This window comes from Corvus kubaryi, unplaced genomic scaffold, assembly GCF_017639235.1.
Source record: "Corvus kubaryi isolate FWS band 111438036 unplaced genomic scaffold, C.kubaryi_AGA036_p1.0 37312, whole genome shotgun sequence".
In the NCBI taxonomy this organism is placed as follows: domain Eukaryota; kingdom Metazoa; phylum Chordata; class Aves; order Passeriformes; family Corvidae; genus Corvus; species Corvus kubaryi.
This window is the reverse complement of record NW_024581098.1, coordinates 4,329,693-4,352,116: the sequence shown is the minus strand read 5'-3', so window position 1 is coordinate 4,352,116 and position 22,424 is coordinate 4,329,693. Positions and strand designations below refer to the sequence as shown.

The 22,424-nt window shown below is 36.1% G+C and overlaps 1 protein-coding gene across 1 annotated transcript in view; it reads right to left on the bottom strand.

Moving 5' to 3' along the window:
- The window catches only part of CCDC178 (coiled-coil domain containing 178), a 17,366-nt gene extending 3,537 nt beyond the window's left edge, over positions 1-13,829 (bottom strand). Inside the window, exon 1 of the mRNA XM_042029116.1 lies at positions 13,289-13,829. Coding sequence (XP_041885050.1) covers positions 13,289-13,411 — 123 coding nt within the window. The 5' untranslated portion in view covers positions 13,412-13,829. The remainder of the gene's footprint in view (positions 1-13,288) is intronic.
- Positions 13,830-22,424: the final 8,595 nt, after the last annotated feature.

The window sequence follows — 22,424 nt, the reverse complement described above, 5'->3', positions numbered from 1 at the left end:
TTTGTGTTTTTTAATAACTAAAACAACCACCACCAGTGCAATCTGGTCTGGAGTATCAGTACATTTTATTTGGAACTGTCTTTTAGTAATGAAATAAAAGTGATATTAACATATATTGTAAATGTAGCTGAATGTAATTTTTAATAACTAAAGTTTACAAGTGGGAAAACTAATCATCAGGTGATAGTTTATTAATGAAACTGACTTGATTTCGAAATAGATTTAATAAAATGTGTAAGATTACATTGTCTTAAAGGAAAATTTTATGTGCTGGTTCATTGGAAAAATGATACTGATATGTGTGTGTCAGGCCAAGTTTGAGCAGGCACGTGGATTCCCACTAGCTGAAAACTGAGAGCTGTGGACATGTTCTGTCAATCCTGAAGTAAAAAAACCCCCATCCACACAACCAAAAAACCCCACGACAACAACAACAACCTGTACATTTTACCTCTGATCTCATTTCCATTAAGGATTTAAATAAATGGATTACAGTCATGTAAAATGAATTTTCAAATTAAGCTGTAGACTTCAGTGGGAGTAATTTGATTCTCAGCATAACTTTTACTGAGGAAGTGCTTGATTTTTTTCTGGGTGCCATTTCAATCAAGTGTTTATGAAGACTTGGGTTATGGAAAAATTTCCAATTCTTTCCCTAAAGAAGTTCAACTTGTAAGAAAGAAAGAAAGAAGCCTACATTTTACAATGTACTAAGTAAATTAAGTTTATGGAAGTCTTATGTTTTATTAGTGTTTCAATGAAAGTAAAATTTAAATTTGGAAACTAAAACCCATTTATTTTAAACATACAATGACATTAAATATGGTCACTTATCTTCAATTTGCTCCATTAGTTTGACAGCATCATATACTAATAGCTCTCAAATCATAAGAAATAAATACTAAAATAAAAGCCAATCTTAATGCTTGATTTTCACACAGACCTAAATTAGGTGTAATTGTAATGAAACTAATGGATTTAAAACAAGTAAACTCTGAAAATCAGGCCCCCTGTCCCTAGTAGCGCTTACTGACTTTTCATTTGTCAGCTGTTCTACCTAATGTCTTGCAGGAATAGCAAGGTATGAGGATATTTGAGCCAGATTGAAAAGCTTTAAAACAGGTGAGTAGCTTAATTCTTTTCCTTATGAAACTAATTTCATAACAATACTCCTTTTTGGAGACCAAGAAAGACTCATTTGCTGGAGGGGTAAAAAAGGATGAGAGCAAGGAATGAACTTTGGCCACGTAAATTCTTTTCTTGAAACATCATGCCCGCAGTCAAATAGTAACTGCCCAAAGAGCACGTGAATCTCAAATTCCCCTAAGACTTATCCTCAAGCATTTTAGTTTAGATGTGCAAAATATTGTTTGATGAGTATTGTAACTTGGAAGTATTGTAAAATGAACTTCTGGAGAATCAGCTTCTTCCTAGATGTGTTACAGATGCAGTTATGATTCTCATTTAGTGGTGCAAACTTGTTCTCTCATATACTACAGTTTAAAGTTACTTAGAAAAGAGCTCCTAAGAAGTAAATAATTTAATGTGCTGCCTGAGGGGAGAAGGGATTAACTGCTGCAAACCCTCTTTTGGTGCAGATGCAGAATATCTGAAATATGGGAAAATACAGTAAATCAATAAGATAACCAGAAAAGTATGCAACCCCCCCATAGGAATAGTCATAAAGAGAAATAAAATGTGAATATAGATTTGGAAAATGTTTATACTGCCTAAGAAACCAGCAATCATAACAGCATCACAAACACACTGCAATGTGGAGTCATGCCAGTGGTCCATCTAACCCACCCAGCAATGATGGTGATGAGAGAAGAGTATAAGGGCAGAATAAACACATGCAATATTTCTTCCATACATTTTCCTATCCCAGAGCAGACAGATGAGATCAGACTGAAGATATTTTTTGCCATAATTCCCCCTATTCAGTAAGTATTCCTAAATTTCAGAACACCTCCTTGAAACCACAAGGTCATGCTTCTGAGTTTCCACAGTGTCAGATACTTCTCCTGTTGTCCCTGTAGCATACATGGAAACTCAAGAAAGGGAAGCTTTGCATTAAACTAGAAACAAATTCATTCAGAATCTCTGAAAATAGATATTAAATGCTCTGTAGGACTGAGCAGCCGTAAAGACAGCTTGTACTACTCAAGGCTAAGGAGTGTTGCAGGAAGTGGAAAGTCACAGAGTGGCTTGCTCTGGTTTCTCTCCATCATGTCCCCAAGGACATTACTGTCCAAGACAGGAGTTGCCCCACCATACAGGAGGGACAGAAAACTGCAAAGGTTGCTTCAGAGGCATCCACAACAGCTGTGACAAGCTGACATGTTAACGCCACTCATGAAACTGCTGTGACCCATCAAAGTTTTGGAGGAGCTAAGTGCAAGAAAGAAACTCTTTTCCTGGGTCTTCAGCTCTCAGTGCCAGTGGATGCAGCAAAACTGATGCTAAGTGCTGATGCTATACAGACTGTGTATCCTTGTGGATACAAGCAAGGATAGCACTACCAGAAGAGAACTTCTTCAGTTTTCATTTTCTTCAAAATCATCCCTGACAAATGAGTAGTTCTCTAAGGTGTAGTTCTTTCCAACCCATTCTCACCTCACGAAACAGAGAAAAATTTCAAGGACAGGTTTCTTTGTGCAAAGCTCCTCAGATCCCTGAATCAGCTGATAGTAGCATCTTTTAATTTGTTTTAAAACCACATTTCTGCTCTGCTACCACATGCATGCTCAGTTCCCACAGTGCTTGGGCTCAGAAGATTATCCCATTCACTTTGGAAAAAAACACTTCTTAAGAGAACACTTGAAAGCAAGGATCTAAATTTGATCCCTCAGTCCTCAGCCTGGAGTATCACAAAAATGCGCTTATAAGAGCCTGTGAGCACAAAGACTGTGACAGAATTTACATGGAACATCACTTAAAGGAAGAGTGGTTCTTGTTTCTCCAGCACAAAGTTTGAGAAAAGAATAAGGATGGGGATACTTTATAGAGAAACTGTAAGCATTCGATTTAGGTAGATAGAAAAAAGTAAGGGGAATTGGACAGCAATGTGATGGCTTGACCTAACTGGTATTGTAACATTTTTATTTGCTTTCTGCTTCTGTCCTTAATTGGTTCCTTCTAGCTAGCAGCAGCCCTCCAGAGTACACAGTCAGATGACAGTCATGTTATGTCAATCCTGTGACAGATGTTTACTCATTTATCCTTAGGAAGGATTTGGTTTCCAGAGCTATCTTCCCAGGCATAAGCAAAAGTCATAACGTTAGAGGGTTTTATTTAATTCATAACTTTGTCCTCTCATGGTACAGGTATCTATGTAATTAAAAAAAAAAGGAAACAAATGTTTACATCCAAGTTGCATTATGATAACAAAAATGAAAAAAAAGAAAGGACTGAAGTTTAGAAAATGAACCCAGTACTCTGGTAAGAAGGAATAGGTAGAAAGGAATAAGGACGGAGAAGCAACAAGCTGAGGCATCACATTGGAATCCTGAATATTTTTAAAGGATACATTTGGAGAAGATAGTTACTGGATTTAAAGAAGGTTCTCACAGTAAAATAATGTAAAGCATTTAATTCCTCAAATGCAACTTGGGAAAATTATATTGCCTGTTTCAAGGAGTTTATTGTAAGGAATTTTCTGTGTGAAATGCTTGATTGAGTCAATCAAAAGATGGGATATTACACATTTGATAATTTTGCACATGACAGACAGGGTTTTCATACTGGTAGGTCATTTGATTCTCTGCAGGTGGCTCTGTTGGTTTCTGGAATATTATACTGTGAATTACATGTTACACAAATGAAAGGGTGTTATAATTCTGGATAACATTGTATTTGATTCTATAAACATCTTTAGGCCTAATGCAAAGATCCCTTTGAATAATTTATCCAGCTAAGTGTCTGTGGTCCCAAACTTCTAATTTAAAAATGTTGATAAATGAAGTATCTCTTTAGCTAATAAATGAAGTATCTCTTTAGTTATCCTTTGTCAGCAACATTCATTTTAATGGAAAGTGAGTTTACAGGGTTACATGATTGAACTACTGAGCCAAGTCAGTGTTGGCAAATGATGGGCTAAATTATTGATGTTACACACTAATGAATTCTGATGAGAAATAAAATACAGACATTACATTTCAAGTGGTTCATAATTATTTTTGCACTTTAAAAGCAATTTTATTCTTTTTCCAAATCATACTGGTTCTGTAAAACAAAAACATAGTTAGTGATTATAAGCAAAATTATTGAGTTTGAGGCGAAAACGCTTCTGTAAGTTTTCTTATGCAAGTATATTGCTATTCACACTAGGATTCTGATTTCTTCTTATACTTCTGGGAGAGGATAATTAAATTAAATGTCTAAATTTTTAAACTGCTGTCTTTAAACAAAATAATCTACTTTGCAACCATGGTTAAGAGTTCAGTAGATGAGTTTATAATCTATGATATATCATCATGTTTGCTAGAGATGTTCTGAGCTACCATAATTAATTCAGGTGATGACAAAAACAGAAGAGCTGCCAAGAAGGAGCTTTCAACATGTAAACAGTTTATCATTAAACCTGTGTTTTGATATATGTTTAAAATGGGTAGAAGGAGGTTACTAAACTTCAAATAACCCAAAGTGATGTTGTAAGGTTGAATCATTAATTTAAAATGTAATTTCTCTGAGCCTTTACTCACTGTACTGGATAAAGAAATTAAATTCTGTAGTTTTTACTAATAAAACCAGAGCTAAGCATTTGCTCATTTGGCAACAGAATAACTTCATAAATCCTATTCTTAATCTTTTCTTCCTACAAATGGGCTGTATTTAACTTTTCTTAATTATACACCGAAAATTTCTGTCAATTTCTGGAAAAGCAAAACTATGAAGTGTTGCTTCATTTTCTTAACAACTGAATAACCATCTTACTTGTTGGATCATTGTTGTATTTTGTTGTCAATCAAAACCACCACTGGTATCTTGAAGGAGCAAGTACATGTGAAACCATTGTGGTTTTACTTGAGAAGGGAATTTTGTGAACCAAATTATTGGTCTTTGAGAGGTTGTCATATTTGGCCAAGGTCTCAAAAGAGAGATTCATGAGCTAGAGAATCATCACATAAACCTCAGTGTTACCTATAATTTAGCCTTAAACTTTTCACAGAACTGTAATAAAATATTTTGAGATATTTTGATCGTGTATCTGCTTTCCCATCCTGTCCCAGATAGTCACAATACACCCACTCAGACCACAACAGCTAAGCTCTGCACAGAGGTTCAAGGATACCTATGCAGTTTTCTAGGGAGAACTTTAATTAATTATTTCTGGATTTTGAAACACTGGTCTTTAAATTACTCCAACTAATTTTCCTCTAATATGAAGGACTCCTCCTGAACTGTAGGTAGGGTTGAGAGCATTGCATATTGTGAAAGTTGTCATGAATTTGCTTTTATAGTATCCATTCTAATATCTTCTTATTTTTTTTTAATTACAACATATCAAAAACTTAGGCATTGAGCTCTGAAAACAGTTTGCCCATGATTACTAAATGTGAGCTTGAGCTCAGTAGCTCTGAAAACCGCAGTTTTGCAAACTTGAGCATGGTGATTGGCAATGCTTCTCCTGCAGTAGTATCTCAGGACTGCTGTGGTTTGAGCTGGGTCTAGGGGCTTTAGACTAGGTGTGCTGCTTGCGCTCTCATTTTTCCCAGTAGGTGCTGGTGGAGGAGGAAGTGGCTTGATTTGAATGTGACAGAGAAAGAGCCAAAATGGAGCAACAGCTGGATTTGGAGAAGGCTTTATGAGGTTATAAAATTGAGCTGCAGGGAAGGAAAGCTGTCAGTGGTCTGTCAGATCAGGGTAAAGCCTGGAACTGGCAGGTCTCAGAGGCTGAGAGGCAGAAGAAGGTGACCACTGGTTGGGAAAAAAAGATGGAGACTAGGACTTGAGAGAGCAACAAGGAAACAGAGGAAAATGGAAATAGGCAGTGCCAGAGATTAGGCCTAGAAAAGAAGTAGGAAGGGAGAGCAGAAATGGCTGGGCCAGCAGTCTGGGAATGAGTTAGGTGCAGGAAAGAGGTTTGACAGTAGTCTGGGATGAGATGCAGCACAGACACTGGGTTGGGAAAAGCAGACTCCATGAGCTGGAGGTGCTTTGATTAGTCAAAAAGTTTGAGCAGTAAATTAATGAATGGTGCACAGACAGCAGTCTACTACAGTTATTTTTTACTGCATTAGTTAAAGGGGCAGATTAAGTTTATTGTTACTAAGTCTGATGATCAAGGTAAGAGCCAATATAATGGTTTATATTCTTGGAGATTTGACAGTTTAAAAAAAGATCTTGCAAGAAAATGATTAAGATTACAAAAACCTCGTACTCAATGTAGAAATGCTAGGATTTCAATTATTTATATGGACTTTATTCAGAGTATTTTGTGTAACATTTCAACACAGATTTTAGTTACTTATGTAAAAAAAGTAAAATTTATGCTACTTCAAGAAATAGATATCCAGTTGTCTTCAGGTTCTGCAAAAGGCATCAAGCAAGGCAACTTTAATATTTTTTTGCAAACTTCTCAATCCACTGTAAGTATTTCAGCACATTTTTATTCCATTGAGCTTTAAAATGTGAGTCTCTCAGGGAACATAGAGAATAATCTGAGGTTTAAAGACGGCTGTAGAAGTGACACGACTCAATTTTTAAGAATCTGGAAGTCATGTGGTTCGTCTCTTTTTGTCTTTTAAGACCTACTGGTTTGAGCAGCCCTGCTGACAGTAAGAGTAGCAGAGAGAATATGCCTGCCAGTTCCTCAGATTTGACTGGAGTTTTGAGTGTTTGGCCCACAAATGTGAGTAATCAGGCCTACAGGTGGAAAGAGCAAGAATTCACAGACAGGATTTCTGGCTTATAAATCTCTTTAGGGGGAGAATAAATTTTGCTGAATGTAAAAGGAAGTTTGTCTAGTAATTCCATCATCCTTTAAAGTCATATATAGCTACCTTTAATAAACTCTTAATTCTGTAATTTATGTTTCGCTATTGAAAAAAATTATCTATACATTTCTATCAGTCAGCACATTTTAAATTATTAAAACATTTCTGTGTGTACATGTTAAGAAGTGTAAGAAAGTGAACATTTAGGCCTATTCTGGTAATATACAAAGTCGGATTCCAGTAAGTGGTGCTGAATAGTGAAAAAATGTAACTCTTAGGAAATCTTCTTTCAGAAGAAATTTAAAAATAAATCTCTTAGATTAGCTGTTATCCTTCCATTTTCTGTTAGGTCACAATTTTTAGTACTCAAAATACTGATACATACTTCTACACAAATATTCTCTATTCAAAATGTACCCCTGCAAATAAACTAAATGATTCCTCTCCAAAACAAAGCTGATTTGGTTAATCTTAAAAACACAAAACTAACTTGTTTCTCTGCAGAGACCATTTTCTAGCCTCCATCATGGACAGGTAACTAGGAGAACTGTTTGTCTTCCTACTATACACTAGAGCTTTTAGGTGGCAACCACATTTCTGAACTCTTTGACTCACATCATATTGATTTCATATGGCGAAACTTTTAAGTGAAGCCGTAGAAGAGTTGAAGCAGTTAGGTGTTTCTGTGCAAGCTAGGAAATGTTTGTGGTTATATAAGGGTGTATTTGGGCATGAAGCTTTGAAAAATAAAGGGTTTATGAGAAGCTTAAGAAGCTTGGTGCGTTAAGGCAGAAGTGGCATAAAAATCTAAATGGAGCTGAGTTGTGCCAAATTGTATGTACACTTCACTTAAAAAATGGTAAAGGAAATTATGTCAGAATAAAGATATTGGAGTTTTGCCATGTGATAAGCAAAATCACAGACTGTGAAAATGAGGCAAAAAAATCAAGCAAGTTCTAATTTCTTGAATGAGTTTGGCTTATTTTGAGACTGCTTTCCCTTCTCACACTGGAAAGGTCACTTTCATCATGCAGCAACAAAATAAATGGTCATGAACTTTTAGTGTCCATGCCATGGCAGCTGTATTTGTCACTAAACCTACACAATATGTAAATTCAAAGATTTTGGTGAATGTTTGTCAGGGTCATCAACTCAATATAGAAAAATCTAGAGAAAATAATTGCTTTAAGATTTTAAACAAAATGTGAGATCATATTTTGAAGAATTCCAGATGTTATTATTCAAAATTCATAAGCATTTGAGAGGAAAGCCATGTATTTTTAGAAACTATACACTGGATGCTGATTTCTGTGTTTTTTTAGAACATGATTAACTAAGTAACACGTTTTTCAACTCATAAGAATTACCCCCATGAGCAGAAGCAAAAATAGCTTGTCTCAATTCCCCTGCACTGTACAAGATAAATATTTTATAAATTAATAATAAACCCAGAAAAATGTAACTTGAATATTTTATATGGTTATTATGAATAAATGTGACTAAACACAAAAGCTTAGAACTAATTAAAAGGTGTGCAGCCATGTCCCCTTAAGAAACATTATCTGTCATCCAACGCCATATGTCTCCAAGACAAGACAGAAACAGCAAGACTGCTAAAGTGAAATTAGCAGGCAAAAAAGGCACAACTGAGTGCAATCAGCGTAAATGGTGATAACTCAACCCATAACAGAGAAAAATAAAAGAGAAGGCGTACAGATTTTGAAGAGCATCAGCCCTGAGGGACACCATAACACACCTGTGTTAATAAGTTAGAGAACAAAAGATGTGTTTAAACTGGCTACCACCTGACAGCTAAGAAGCAAGTTCAGAATGTGTGGTTTCCAGAGAGCAGAAGGGTAAAACTGCTTGCAACATGCAGGATTCCAGTTTCTCCTGGCCTTAGTGGAACCACACTGAATTTCTTGTAAGGAGGTAGAACAGGGTGGCATGAAAAGCACAGTTCTGCACAGTCAGTAAAATATTTCCTCCATTAAGAATTAGTATCCACTGAGGTGCCTGTGCCAGATTCACCAAAAATTCAAAGCCTTAGTAAAGAAGAGTCACTCCTTACTCTGGTGGCCCCTTGCAAAATTGCTCTAATAAAGACAAAACAGACACCAAAACTCTTCTGGTGTAAATTGGTGTATTTCAGTACAGTGGACTTATTTTGATCTACAAGAGCTTTGCCAAAAAGTTTTAAGGATTTCAGGCTAATCGAGCAACTTGAGTAAAACTGCAGAAAATACATAAATAATCACAGCAACCTTCAGTCAGAGTGACAGACTTTGGGTTGATTGGTGCCTTTTTCTTTGGTGCCTTATGTAGCTATGTCCACCTGATGAAAATGGATAAAACTGCTACCAAGTGAGGCATTTCTAAACTCTAAATTCTGATGATCTATTTTTGCATCACTTCGTGCTGGTGTGAATGGTTATCAAAGCTGCTGATCCATTAAAAATTAAACCAATAATCTTGCATTTAATAAAAGGTACCTTTGTCTTGCCACCATCAGAAAAGGTAAGTGTGAAATCCTTTAAAGTTACAATGAGAATAGCAGTGATGTTATCTTTTCCTGTAGCACTTTGACCCCCAAAATGATTCTGATATAACTATAGTCAAGATAAATCATCTAAAAGGATGGTCTAAATTGAAGACTGTCAGAATTAAAGCACAGGCACAGTCCCAACTAAAGCTACATCTGCCATCATATATCATTTTTGCAATTAGATAGCTAATTGAACTTATTCAAGAGCCAAGTTATTGAAACTACAAAACATTACTGGAAAAGCAAAAGTAATTAACATAATATATACCTTGCCTGTACACTAGGTACAAAAGGTTTTACATATTTTCAGGTTTTTTCAGAATTAAAGAGGTTACTTCTATTATTTTCTGCTGGACTAAAAATTTATTTAGTAATTGTTGAAGGATGTTTGAAGGCTGAAATCCTCCAGTAAACCATAGAACACGGACTGTGCTGACAGTGATGGTAAAACACCAGAAAAGTATATCTATAATGGAGTGTGTAGAATTTTCTTTGACTACCACAATAAAAACAAAGTCTCTTTTCAGAGCTGTGGTGCATATATGCAAACTTCCCAGAATAAAAAGAGCAAAGCACTGCTCATGCACTTCTAAAGCACTTCCAGTGCATTTTCTCAAACAAAAAATATCTGTAGATTGTAATCTCTCAAATTCGGCTACTGGTTGCAATCAGAGGCAGTAAAGAAATTTTTAAAAAATTAAGAAATTTTTTAAAAAGGTAGAGTACCACAAGATGAAATAGTCTCACTCAAGGAAAAGCCCTGCACTTTGCTCTAAAGAAAAATGAAATGATGAAGAACCAAAATTGGAAGTATAAATTATTTCAGTCATTGATCTCTGTTCTAGTAATTGATTTGATTGCAAACTTATTTATTCTTTGCTATTAATATGGAAGAATATCTTATCCCATTTTTTAAGATCACAATTGAAATGCTCAACGTTAAAATTTCATTTTCTGCCAGAAGTGCATTCAGAAAACATACAGACACTAAGTAATCAGTTAATTATTCCAGTTTCCAATGCAAATGTTAAATATTGAAAAAGAAAATGGCTACAATGATAATGATAAAACCCAGGAAATATGTATTTAAAAGTCTGATTGAAAAAAAATTAAAATTGCATTTTGGTTTTTTTAAAAAAAATCTTTTCATGTCACTAAACAGGACTAATGTTGACAAGTAATGATGCAACCTCTGGTCAAATCTGTCTTCTCTTCTGAGGCAGCTCTTTATTTTCACATCACAATTCTCCCAAAACTCTGATGCTGGGTATAACTGGAGGGTGTTGGTAGTTAAAAAGCACCTAGTGAGAAGGCAGAAACCTCCTCCATTATCTACTTTTAAGTCTCTTTTTGGATTTCACCCAGGTCACGGCTTCTGTAAAATATTAGAAAACACTTAGGCAGCCAATGTACTGTATCTGCTGCCTCTCCTAATGCACTCTTCCTCTGTCATTCACCTGCTCCTGCTTGCTCTGGTCAAGGAAATGCTGGGACAGAAGCTCTGATGAGCAGGAATCACCATTTTGCCACACACTTCTCAGTGCAGCATGTTGTCATCCTCATACTTTAATGTTAGAGGGTCACTAGGAACAACAAACTCAGGATATTTCTGGCTGAGAGAAAAGGAAGGGAGAGGAACAACTGTCAGATTTTATTTTGGATGTGTGTGCCACTATGTTAATGTCATCGGTGAGAGAACTTAATTGGCAGAAGAATAGATCAATCTGACAATAACATATTTACAAAGACACCAGTCCATATATAATTAAACAACTTCCAAGACCTCCAAAATATAAAACCAGCACATTGCTGAAGGGAAGTCCTCTCTTATACACACCTTGGTAATTGCTCTTAGCTGAACTACTTCCATTTTAGCTTTATAATTTTTCCTTGTTTGTTATTTTAATTTTAAGTTATTATCAGTCAAACTGCATAAAAACATAGAAAGAATATCAGAATACCAGAAAAGGATCAGAATATCAGAAAAATATGTAGTGGATAATAAAAGCAGAGAGGGAACAGAATGTTTTCCGCACTTTGAACAAGACATTGTCAAAGGTAGGTCCAAGCTACTCAGTTCTGAACACCCTCAGGTGGTGCTGGGTCTTACACCTTAAAAGCTTAGTTTAGACTTGTTTCCTGCTAGTTGAGTTATTCAGGTTGACAAGATTTACTGACATGGGTTCTCAGCAGGGACAGCATGCATGGAAAAATGTGTGCTAAGGTGAAGGTTTTCTGCCACACTCATCCATTGTTCCAAGGACTGGCTGTTGGCAGAGGCGTTCCAATGCAGATGAGGTTTGCAGTACAGCTATTAAAATATTGCAGAACATTAGATTAATGTAAAGATTTGTGTGTGGGGAAACCGTCTGCCACCTGTGGCTTCTACGTCACCCTTATTTATATTCAGGAGCTTTGGGCTGCCCCCAGATCACCTCTGTTCTCCTGCTCACTACTGGAGGAGTTAAACACAGGAGAGAACAGAAATCATCTAAGAAATCCCCCCCTGCAAGAATCAAAAAGAAGCTTTTCTGGTTTTTCAAATGCTAAATGAGGAATCTGAATGAAAAAAAGTGTTTTCACTGAGGCCAGTGCAATATTTGGCATATGTAACAACCCAAAAATTCCATATAATTCCATAAAAGAGTGTTAAAACCCATTACAAAAGTATAAAATCTGAATATATTTTTGTCTTAATTATTTGTATTGAATTTCTGATTTTGGTATGATTGGGATTTTGTAAATCTCTTGCATAAGTAGAACATGTATGATTCCATGAAACAAATACAGAAACTTGGAATTTTAAAATAAAAATCCTCTTTAGTGAGATACTGAAAACAGATTGTGATGCTGATGTAACTTAATGGAATTCTAGAACTTACTCAAGTTACATATTAATGCATCAGATAATAAGTGTGAAGTGTAATTACATAATATTAAAATGTAGTAAAATTTTTTCAGCCATCATACAACAAAGCTTGACTGTTAAATATTAAACAACAGAGATTGCAAGAAAATGCTGCACTAAAGCTGCACCAGCAATGTAACTCCTTTTGCAAGGAATAAGTCTGAAGAAATATTTCAAGTCTTTTAAAAACTCTTCACAAATGCCATCTGGTTATGGCCATTAACTATGGGAAGAGATTGAAAGGAGTGGCTTTACAGAAATATGAATAAGATACCATAGCACAAGACAAAAATAACAAGAACATTCAAACTATGCTGTACAGTAGTTATTTTCTCTGATAAATGTATTTATCTGGGGAACAAGTCATAAAATGAAAACCCATACATCATTGGAAACCATTTTTAAATCTCATATACCCACAATGCTGCTTCTTTACAAATAAGGGAAAATTATTGTATAACTGAGTTAGGAAAGTGTGATACTTCTTAGAAACAGTCCCCTTCTAAAGATACTAAATATGAATACAGTGAAAATGACAATATTGTTTACCACAGAAATAATATTTGCACAAAACAGGACAAAATAACATCTTCTAAAACAACTGAGCAGCAGCAGCAATGCCACTCTGTGTTTCAAATATTTATATTCAATGTATTTATAATAATCTTCTCAAAGGTTTGTGAGAAATAAATCTAATCTCCCCCTCTTTTTTCAATCTATGCATGGTATATGTGCTAACTTACTGAATTCATCCTTCATGCAATTCCAGTTTATTAAAGAGGTTAAAAATTTATAAAACTCTGATGGGATATGGTTTTAATGCTTCATCACACTACCCATCATTTGCTTTTCAATCTAGATCAGAATGATCTTTCCGACTTCCCTGCAATCACCTACCTGCACAGCTAATATTTTCTGAGCGTTCTCCTGAGAGGCTGCCTGGATCCTCGCCAGCCCAGCCTGGCTGGAGAGGCCGCCCTGGAGAGGCTCCACCGCTCGGCCAGCGCGGCCGGGCTCCATCGGCCCTGCAGCGCCTGCAGCTGGGACGGCCACGCCAGCGGCGCCAATGCCCACGGCCACGGACACGGCAGCAACGGGGTCAGGGCGCGGGGGACAGGCGAGAAGCTAGGTGGGGGGAGGAAGGAGGAAAAAAATATAACAGAAAAAAAAAATTAAATTCCCAAGTCAGAGCAGGAGGGGAAATTAATGGCAGCGTTCAAGAAGAATGATGGAGGGAAATATAGAAAGCAGTCAATAGCCCATTCTGCGCTGTACGGACCTGACAGGAATTTCACAGTCTCTTGGTTTTTCAGCCCACTCATGTGCATTCATCAGAAACCAGTCACATCTGGCTGCCAGGATGGGGGGTTAATTTTCTCTAAATGCCTCAGCAGTTTTGTTCTAGCTGAGGCAAACTCTGTGACTGCAAAGCTGATGAGTAAAATATTTCTACTTCACCCAGTTTAACTCAAAACCGATAGCCTCGGGACATATTGAACCTTTCTTAAAAAAATAATCTTTTGAAGCTTTTTGAATGGCACATCAGGTCAGGCCAAAGTTTAAAATGCAAGTTTAAGACTTTGATGGACACAAGAGCGTTTTTTTGTCCCTGCGTAAAGCTTATCATAGCTTGGCAATGTGTGCTTTAGTGCATGACAAAACTAAAGAGAATTAACTTAGCCATCAACTGCTCAGGGAGAACAATAACAGGAAAGAAATTTCCATATAGAAGTTCCTATTAATCTACCCAGCTATAACCACATGACATGAAAGCATCTAACAGCACTTAATTGCACCAAATGTGGTGGCTGAGAGTGACACTACTTAAAAAAAGGATTTTATATTGACATATAGAAAAGACAATGCTTATCCTAGGAATCGCATTCAGCACAAAGGATCCTAAGTGAAGTGATTCCAAGTGGGAGTACTTACCTGAAGGCTTTCACTTTTGGCTAACTGTAGTTATTGTTACAATCCACAGTTAAGACTGGAATCAGTTTTTCCTTAATCTGCAAGTATTTGGAACACATAAACAGTGTGCTGGGTCTCGGTCTAGAACAAAAATGTTTTAAAGACATCTGAAAATCTACCAACAGAGAATGTTTTTGAAAACAGCTGTGGGTTTTGGCAAATTCTGCAAATGCTGCTGCATACTCTAGACTAGTTCTAATTTAGAAAATGGACATTTATACCACGTAATTCATTACTTAGGGGAAATACACGGGTTTGCCTTTCATCAAGTTAATTATTTCGATAAATTCCATAGCTATCGTTATCATGAAGACTTCAGGAGTATGCCTGTCAACCAGATTAACGCAATGGATTGTACCATTCCTTTGGAAATATTACATTTCATTAAGGTCAATGCCACAGGTCAATAATTGGATCAGTTATAAAGAAGCTTTTACATGATAAGATATGACTGCTCTTTAGGAGCAAGCGCGGTGTACCAGGTGAAAAATACACTTTTTCAAAAGAATGTAGATTATAGTAATATCAAGTGAGCTATTACAGCCTAGAGAGTAATTAATGCACATTTTCAAAATTAATGGCCTGATTTTTGGAGATACCAGGTTTCCACAAGTCCCATTAGATTCCATGGAAGCTCTGAGTATGCTGCATCTTTCCAAATGAGCCTGTAAAATATTAAAGATCTTTGTACATAATATTTTTTGTTCTGCCTGTGCATATTAAAAACAATATGAGGGAAAGTAGACAAACTCTCTTTTTCAATGAAAAAATAGAAAAAAACCCCAACCTGAATCACAGTCAAAACCTTCACCCAAATAGTAGATTTTCCAGTTTGAAAAATCTTTTTTTAAATACTGGAGCCCCTTCCCTTTTATTTTAAGAATTATTTTGTTTCCTGAAATCTGTCTCTTCCTGCTTGTCTGCTGTTACTGTAACTATTTTCAAATCTCACTTTTTCTGATACCATTCTCAAGTCTGAAAAAGAATGCAGGTGAGAGAGGGACAAAACACAACAACTTAGGACATATTAATAAAACAATCTGCTTTAGGCCAAGAAAATCAAATTAAGTAGAAAACTGGTTTTGGGTTATCAAAATCTTGATTTTGTAAAAAGTTAAAATAATTCCAAGTATGCTGCATTACTATATGATAAGGAAAATGGTGGTTGGGGGAGCATATGAAAGGATTTGGCAGTAAACAGTGAGAGGGATTGGTGGTTATCCAGTTAGGTGGCTACCCAATTTCTTGTCTTGAAAGAATTAAAAGACATTCAAAAGTTTTGAGGTTTAACTACATGAAAATTGCTATATTTATTGAGAAACTGACAGTTTGTAATGGCTGGTGTCCAACACAACTTTTGCTAGTGTTTCTAATTCCAAAATTACAAGCCCATAATAGCTGATGCTATTATGTATCATATTTTAAAATGCATCTTGTATTTTGAAAACATTTCATTATGCCTAGCACAATGGAGCCAAACCCAAAAATTTATTCTTTTTACAATATTAATTGCAACATAAATAACATTTATGCATGTGGTCAGAAATACAGTTTTGTGAGAAGGTAACAACTCGATCACATTATGTTGCCTGCAAGCTTAGAATAAACTGATGAACCCACTGACGCAGGAGGGGCCAAGTGAATTCCTGAGTCAACAGCAGAGCAGTAGCTGAGGGAATGATTCAAAAAATAAAAACCTCAAGTGACTTAGCTAAAGAGCACTTCTAACCCAAAAGCAGACTTTGTAGGCTTTGTCATGATCTCCCTGTCCCTACAGGCACCAATACTGTTCTGGCAGATGCTCTTCTTGGTCATATCAGTGGCATATAGTAATTAGCTTTTCCTGATTTTTTTTATTTTTTGTCAGATGTAGAGACTTAAAAAGGCATGGTATACATGAGTTAAATACGTCATTGTTGCTTGCTCCTTTGTTTTTCAGTGCTGTGTTTCTTAAGTATTCTGAACACATCGAGCCAAACGCTGGCAGAGAAGGCAACAGCATCCAGCTCCAGCAGTCAAGGTGTAGCAATACGTACAGTAGGCAAATATTTATGTGAAATTCACCTTGGTTTTGATGTTTGCTTTGCTGTGAGAGCAGGACTGAAGGAAAAAGGAAATAGACAAGCAAGCTCCAGATTTTGGGGATTCAAGAGGAAAGGAGATCCCAGGATTCCTGTTTCTGTAATTCTTGAATCTGCCATGGGTGCAAGGTGATACAGGTGGATGGGAGGACAATTTTTGCAGCAAGCAGTCTTCTCCCAGTCCTCATCCTGAAAACAAGGAAAGAGTGAGCCAATGGCTTTGCTGGAGTGACACCTTTGGGAGCTTCTGAGGAGGATAAATGATGTTCCCAAGGAGTTGCCCTTGCCATTCTTCTGCTTTGGGGCTTCACTATCATTCCTCTGGTGTTGTGGCTCCCCTCTGTGACTCACAGCAGAGAGCACCATATGGTCCCATAATTATTTAATTCCTTCATTACACGTGGCACTAATATCATCGATAATATCGGCATAAATTTGGGAGAATGATGTATGAACTACCTGACAGTACTGTCCTACTAGAGAGGAACCTTATGATTCAGGGTACCTTAATCTGTTCTCACCTCTAAGTTTTTTGTTATGATGAATCTAGATACTTCATTAAATTCATACCTGACTTGCACTAATATAAATGAAATCAAGTTAATATTTTAACCTGTAATTTTTTATCTGAGGAATCAAACTGGATAAAAAATTATATGATACTATTTGAAGCTCAGGCCTATTCAAGCCTAATTCATTATACCAGTGGCATTGTTTCTAGGTCCATATTTATTAATGTTGCCACTATATTTTTACTCTCTATATTGCAAACAAAAGTTAAGATGAAAGAAAATCCCAAATAGAAATATGTAACTGCATCTTATTTAGACCAGAACATTTTTTTATTTCTGTTACCTGGCAGTTCATAGGAAACCACAATTTTCACCTGCTTATCTTTTATTACAGTCTAGCTGCATAGCACTAGAACAACACTGAGATACTTGTCGATGAACCCAAAGCTAGGAGTGTTTGCTTGTTTAAACAAGGCACATGGCCCCACTAAGAACATAAAGTGAACAGCACCTGGAACTCAGTCATGATGCTTTTTCACAGCTTCAATTACCTGTTCTGGACAGTGATGACATGCTAGCATCACATTGGGTTACGATTACAAACCTGTTTCTCCTCTTAGCTGTTTTTAAATAGTGACATTCAGTTGATCTGAATACAACTGTTTCTCTTTTACCCCTGAGAATGAAAAGACCCTCCATGAATAAAATGCTATTTTATTTTACAAAATTATAACTATTCATAATATAAATGCATTCTGCATTTAGAGTACGTACTTACGCCTAAGGTGTCTGATCCATTAAAATGGCCAGATTCTGGGTCACACAGAAGGTAGTAGATATTATTATAGGCAAAACTATTATTCTGAAAAAAGAAGGCTGTCTCAAAAGAAGATTCTCCTTAAATTTTGCCAAACTTTAAACCTTTGATCTAAAAATGTGCATGGCAGGTGTTTGCTTCAGGCTGAATTTGTTTGGATAGCCCAAGCAGTTTGCTTTCTTTTTTTGAGGAATTCTAGGCAAAATACATTACTGTGCTTCTGTAACCAAATTATATTGGTATTTCCTTTACTAGATGCACTCTGCAAAGGGGACTCACATTTCAGAGGGGACAACATTTCTCTGTGTGATATGCCTTTTTCATAAAAATATTCTGGTAAAAACTGTAAGTCTTTGGAAAATTATTGTCTGCATATAGTCGATAGCAAATGTTTCTATTTTTATAATTTTTTTTTAACCATATTGTCCTCTGTAAACATTCTTGGTCTTCTCAGTGGTCCTACAGTTCAGATTCTGTAACAATATTCCTAAGCAAGTAAGAATGCTTATTGCTGTGTAACTCTACCCTGTACATAAACCACCTTCACAAAGTGGTTTGTCACACATTAGATCAGGAATACAGCACTGAAACTTGATTGTTGTCTATAATGTTTCTTGTTTTGGTCTCGGATGAAATTCATTACTGACAGCAATGTGCCTATCTGTGTACCAGCAAAAACACCCACATATTGGTGCACAGAAAACCTGGACAAACAAATCTTTGCAAAAATTGGATGGTTTATTTGGATCAAACTGTGAAGTCTGTGGTAAGGATGCCAACTTGTAATTAAGAAATCCAATTGTTAATCAAAACTGGTGTAATTCTAACCATTAGAGTTTAATCTAGGTTTTCCACAGCTATGCTAGAGTACAATAACTTCAAACAAGGAGATCCAAACCTAGACCACAACATGGAACATCCTTTCCCAGTGCAATAATATTTTACCAGAAGAAAAACTGGTTTTGTGTTTTCTTTCAAGTACCAACTGAAATTTCCTTTTCCTTTCTTGATTTTTCTTTCAGAAATAGCCTGAAAAGGATGAACCAAACTCAGCCACATGGCTCAAGGAGTGGAAATTTCTCTAATTACAGACTTTGAGGCATAGCTGTGATGAAAAAAGGGTGATTCCAGACTAAAAAAAACCAATCCAAGCAAATGCAAATTGAAACATTTAAAAGAACGAATAGATGAAAATGATGCAGTTACATTAGGTATACAGAGCTTCTTACCAAGTGATTAAAACCATTCGTGGATATTAAAATGAAGAAATGGACTAAGCATCAGCAAGAATGGAAAAATACACTTAGCTGAGGCAGATGAGAGGAACAGATGGGCAGAGCACTTTCAAGAAGTCTCACTAGACTCAGCCCACTATCTAGATAATATTTTGATGAAATGTTATGAACCTAAGCTATTTAACATTAACAATAACTAATTGAGATGTCAGCAATAAACACAGCAATCCAGAAGCTAAAAAATGTCAAAGCGGAGAGCAAAGATCATTATCAGAGAGAATAATATTATCCAGTACAATATATCCAGGATACAATATTTAAACTCATCTGAAAAAAAAAAAATTCCTGTCCCTCCTGCAAGAGAAATAATTTGCAAAGTAATATTATACAGGATGTGAGATGATGTTGGGCAGAAATCTTAGTAAACAATAGGCCAGATTCAGCTGAGGTGAACATGAGTGAACTAGAGGTAGTTATGGTAAGTACCATCATGAAAGTGCATCATCAGTTCTCAAAAATAGTTGGAAAGCTTATGTACATGTGCAGTCATATACTGAGCATGAAATCAGGTTCACTCCTTGAAGAAGGCATAGAATGGAAGACAAAGTACACTTTAATATCAAGGCTTTTGGATATAACCCTACAGAAATGTATTATGTTCATACCTCTGCTCTGGCACACCAACTAAATAATTTAAACTCAGCTTTCCAGAGATAACTGATAATTTCATCCTCTTTTTTTGTTGTAGTTGGTTTTGGGAATCCGATTTAAATCTTCAGTTTTTAGAGATAATAGGCAATGGCCAAATTTCAACTGAAAGTAGCAGGGAGATTTGGAATCGTAGGGTGCCATGAAGAAAGCATGTTGCTGACATTAATATTTACAGGGATAGATCTTTAAGCAACTCATTGCTATGTTAAGCAGCTAAACCCACAGTTATTTTATGGTATTGACAGTTCAGGGAACCAGGATTATTTTGCTGACTTGTTTTATTAAAACACAACTCTGTTTTACATTCAGTGACTATAACCCTTTTAATTCCACTCCTGATTGACACTGATATAACTGACCTGGATTCTACATAACATCATTCTGTTATTCTGCAGCAGTCTCCCTTGAGACACCAGTTTATTACAAAATGTAGCAGACCAAAATGCAGCTAACAGGACAAGCACTGGCTACTACTCACTGCTATCAGTAGTAGCCTACTACAGTTTCCAGATCTAAGCAAATCAGCGTTACATGTTGAACAGAGACTAATGTGTCACTTCTAAATCGACACGTTCTCTATTGCCTACGATGCTAATCTGATATCAGAGGATCCAGTGTGTGTGTCATATTAATTCAGCAGTGCACAGTGAATGCCAAGTTCTATGTAAATGACATAAGCCTTATCAGTTCCATTCATTGTTACAACTCAAACAATGGCAATTACAACAACTCTACAGGTTTTGGCACTGCAAGAATGGCAGATTTATTAGCAAAATCCAGTTAATATTTATCTTTTTATACTATTCCACTACCAAGTTACACCTGTACAATATACAAAGCTCCTAGGTAATGAGATACTTCTTTATTGTCAAATCTGCTCCACAGACTGCTGGTAAAGATTACATAGTTCATTTAAATAAAGCTCTTTTGTCAACAGGCCGGATATACTTTAAAAATGAGTAAAAGCCTCATGACAAAACCAAATCTCAGCTGAAGTGCAAGTATACATGAAAAGATGCACTTGTTTTTTTGACCTTATTCCAACTGTTAATGCTTTAGTAAGCAGATTAGCAGTACTACATTTTAAAAAAGGAAAAATTTATTTCAAGATCCACTGAAAAACAAGCTAAGAAAAGTCTGAAAAATCAGAGTACAATCTTCTACTAGAAATATTGGTGAATGCAGACAAAAACATTGACTAATGGAGGAAGAAAAAAATGAAAGAGTGGTGTTTTGATCTTTAACTGCTGTTGAGAAAAATGAAGAAAACAGACAACAGAGTAAGATCCAGGTTTTTTTCTGTTTATTGTGGCTAGTACTGAAATACCAATATGAGGATTGAAAGTGTGCTTTCTTTATAAGATTCCTAAAAATGTAGCCTAGAGTTTGATACTGAGTAGATGTAGAAAATGTGTGATGTTATTCTTTCCTCAAAGATTTCTCTACTTGCCAGTTTGTACTGCTAGAGAAGGAAAATATATCTTCACTTATCATCTCTTTATATAATTTAGCAACACTTAGAATCAAATACTGTTATTTCATCCCCAGGAGCCTGAAGCAATGAATGGAAACTTCTCAAAAAAGTGAAGATAATTGCACTTACTACAAACCAAAGGTTTTATTTTTAAAACTCTTTAATTTTTCTTTTTCTTTTTCTTTTTTTTTTGTCTCCTAAACTCTGATCTGCAGAAGCCTACAACTTTTTCCAACTTTCGTTTGGTATTTGCACAAAACCATTAGAGGAATATGTCAGACATCACAAGCTGAAGTGTCAAAACACTGCAAGTAAAGAAGATTGTTCCAAAGAAATTTCTGACCTTGCCATTAATTTCTTCTGTTAAAGCGGCCATAATCCCTAATCATTCCTTTTACAGATTCTGCTGCTTACTCTGCAGATATTGCACAACAAAATACCATATCTCATCCTCTGTCCCCTCCTAAAGGATTTTTGGAGTATAATTGTTAACACATTTTTCAAAAAGTAAACTAGGGCCCTTTTGGCACGTAGTGATGTTGACAAATTTTTTCATTAGCTTATCATTTTAAAACTAAAACTAATAAACAAACATTAATAAGAATATATTACACTACTTCCCCAAACAATTTAATGCTGAGGTCTAAGATCAGCTTCATCTTTGTGAAGGGTGAATTTTTGCCTTCTTTGCTACCTTTGAAACACACAAAGATTAATTATCAAAATGTACTTCATTTGTAGATCTAGCAGAATACAGAGATAGCAGCCTGCCTGTCTCGACTAAGGCACATCAAATATTATGATGATAAGCATTTATATTCAGCTGTTGCTTCCGATTCCTATAAAGTATCTCCTGATCACTGCAGAAAAGTAAAATGAAATTCAAAAGAACACATTTTATCTTTATCCGGATGACACATACATTTTTTAGTTATCCCTTACAACTTCATGAAAATTCAAGGATGATAAATCAAGCCCATCTTGCTCTCTGTCCAGAAGTGAGCCTGTTGTCACCAGAGAGTACTGCCATTCCATTTGTGTTTCTGGCAGTGATGTCAGTCACCAGTCTGCCCCTAGGACCGTGCATTGCAGCAGGACCATGCATTGCAATAACCCAGACCATACACCAGGCCTCTCTGCAGTTGCACATGTCCCTGGATGCTTGGCTGAATCCCCACCAGCATCCCTTTATCCATGATGGAAAATTAACTCCTGGTTAACCATTTCAGGAA